Source organism: Chenopodium album, chromosome 5, assembly GCF_948465745.1.
Source record: "Chenopodium album chromosome 5, dcCheAlbu1.1, whole genome shotgun sequence".
NCBI lineage: Eukaryota > Viridiplantae > Streptophyta > Magnoliopsida > Caryophyllales > Amaranthaceae > Chenopodium > Chenopodium album.
In genome coordinates, this window is record NC_137838.1 from 27,220,147 (window position 1) to 27,223,096 (window position 2,950).

The 2,950-nt window shown below is 34.0% G+C and overlaps 1 protein-coding gene across 1 annotated transcript; it reads left to right on the forward strand.

Annotated features, from left to right (window-relative positions):
* The first annotated feature begins 370 nt into the window (after positions 1 to 370).
* On the forward strand, positions 371 to 2,660 carry LOC145632767 (uncharacterized). The gene is made up of 4 exons (XM_081685105.1): positions 371 to 1,685; positions 1,959 to 2,087; positions 2,226 to 2,326; positions 2,544 to 2,660. Exons 1-4 carry the CDS (start codon positions 371 to 373, stop codon positions 2,580 to 2,582), a joined length of 1,584 nt encoding a protein of 527 aa, XP_081541231.1. The 3' UTR covers positions 2,583 to 2,660.
* Positions 2,661 to 2,950: the final 290 nt, after the last annotated feature.

Sequence of the window (2,950 nt, forward strand, 5' to 3'; positions counted from 1 at the left end):
AAAAGCAAAACCTATTTTTTTTTTTTTAATCCAATCATCCAAGAAGAATACAATCAATAGACAATATTCACGCTTTGGCTGTGCGGCTGCGACCTGCATGCGAGTCTGACGGTAAATTTTTTTTTTTTTTTTTGGTTTTTAATTTTTTATGTTCTTTAATTTTAATTTTAGTTTATATGAATTATTTAAGTATCAAATTATTAATATTTGTTAATAGTTAGATTAGATTTATTATTTATACCTTTTAAGTATTAACCTATACAACATGTTAATATACCTTCTTGAATGTTCGAAAGTGACAAGATTTTTTTTTACTGTTATTGTCTAGACTCTAATTAATATATGTATATTTCATTTTTTTTTTTCAGTTATGGACAAATTTGTAATAAGGAAAAAGGCTAGAGCGGATGAAGGTACAAGTGGGAGTACCCCAAAATCGTCTAAACCCGTTCCTAATTGTGATGAGCAAGTTGATTTAGAAAATCTTCCAATTGATCCGGGAGAAAGAACACGAATTTCAGACTATCCTTCTAAATTCCAAGAGGCGGTAAGACAAAAATATATTACCATTGGTCCTATCCAACCTCGCACTCATATCTTTCCCCAAAAATTGATTGGCAATAAGTTGAGAAGATTTAACTCTAGTTGGTATGATGATTATAGCAATTGGTTAGAATATAGCATTAAAAAAGATGCATTGTTTTGTTTGCCTTGCTACTTGTTCAAACCTGAGGGGTATAAAGGTGGGGGTGATGCTTTTGTTGTTGATGGATTTTCATCTTGGAATAAAAAGGATAGGTTAGATTTGCATGTTGGTGATATTGAAAGCTCACACAGTAATGCTGTTGAAAAATATTTAAATCTGAAAAATGTCCATGCTTCCATTGAAACAGCATTCAATCCATTGCAAACACCTCAAATGAAAAATGATTATAAGAATCGTTTAAATACATCTATTGTATGTGTTAGATATTTGTTGCGGATGGGATTGGCATTTCGTGGTCATGATGAATCTGATGAGTCAAGTAATCGGGGAAATTTCATTGAACTTGTAAAAGTTGCTGCTGTTTTGAATGGTGAAATTGATAAAGTTGTGTTAAACAATGCTCCCAAAAATCTACAAATGACTGCTCCTAGTATTCAAAAAGATATTGTGCATGCATGTGCTAAAGAAACAACTAAAGCTATTATTGAAGAACTTGGAGGTGATTTGTTTGGCATACTAGTTGATGAATCTAGTGATGTTTCTGTCAAAGAGCAATTGGATGTTGTGTTGCGTTTTGTTAATAAGTCGGGTTTGGTTGTGGAACGCTTTCTTGGACTTATGCATGTTCCTAATACTTGTGCCATATCTCTCAAATCTGCCATTGAATCTTTATTGTTAGAAAATGGGTTAAGTATGACAAGTGTACGAGGACAGGGTTATGATGGGGCAAGTAATATGCGTGGTGAATTTGGTGGACTTAAAACATTGGTTTTGAATGAAAATAAGTCAGCTTATTATGTTCATTGTTTTGCCCATCAGTTACAATTAACACTTGTAGGAACTTCTAAGAATCATGTTGATGTAATTTGGTTCTTTGATGTCGTTTCTGATATACTCAATGTTGTTGGATCTTCTTGTAAGAGGCAAGATATTCTTCGAGAAAAACGTGCCATGAGAGTTGCAGAGCAAATAAATAATGGTGAGATTGAAACTGGAAAGGGGTTAAACCAAGAACTTGGTCTAAAAAGACCGGGGGAAACAAGGTGGGGATCTCATTATAAATCATTGTTGAATTTGATTGAGTTGTACCCAGATGTGATTGATGTATTGGATTTCATTTATAGTGATGCTTCTTTTTCGGGACATAGAAAGAATGCACGTGGTCTTATGGTTTCATTACGCTCATTTGATTTTGCATTCATACTGCACCTCATGTTTGATATTTTGGGTATCACAAATGAGTTATCATTAGCATTGCAAAGGGAGGATCAAGATATTATCAATGCAATGGATTTGGTCGGAGCATCCAAGCAACGCCTCCAATTGATGAGAGATGATGAGTTTGAGGATTTGTTAGAAAAGGTAAATCAGTTTTGTTATGGTCATGATATTGATGTTCCTAACATGAATGATTTTTATATGACTCCAGGAAGACCAAAGAGAAATGCTCCAAAAATCACTTATGAACATCACTATCGTGTAGAGGTGTTTTATGCTACTATTGATTTACAACTTCAAGAGCTTAACAATCGTTTCAATGAAATCAATACGGAGTTGCTCCGTTGTGTGGCTTGCTTGTGTCCTAAGAACTCATTCCATAATTTTGATGTGGTGAAATTGGTAAGAATGGCAGAACTATATCCCTATGATTTTGATTCAAATGATATTAGGGGACTTTCTTCTGAGTTGAGAAACTTTATCATTGATGTGCGACAACGTGATGAGTTTCAAGGTCTTGTTGGAATTGGTGATCTTTGTAAAGTGATGGTTGAAACAGGGAAATATGTGATATATCCATCGGTACATATTCTCATAAAGCTAGCATTGTTTTTACCAGTTGCGACTGCAAGTGTGGAAAGAGCCTTTTCTGCCATGAAATATGTGAAGTCCGAATTGCGTAATAAGATGGGTGATCAATTTTTGAATGATTGTTTGGTGGCATACATTGAAAGGGATATTTGTGAGACTATTTCCAATGAAACTGTTATGTACCACTTTCAAAATATGAAACCTCGTCGAGGGCAACTACCTTAGAATTATTTATGTATTGTACTTTACATGACTTTTTTTCAAGGATTTTATATGACTTATAATTTTTTTTGTGGAATTTTTAATTTTTAATAGTTATAAAATTTGCTTGAATAGTAGATAATTTTTACAGTGACCCCGCTGCTTATGATTTCTGGATCCGCCACTGCCTATTAGCTCATGTGGTAGAGCACTATGTGGACGCATAGAGGTGTA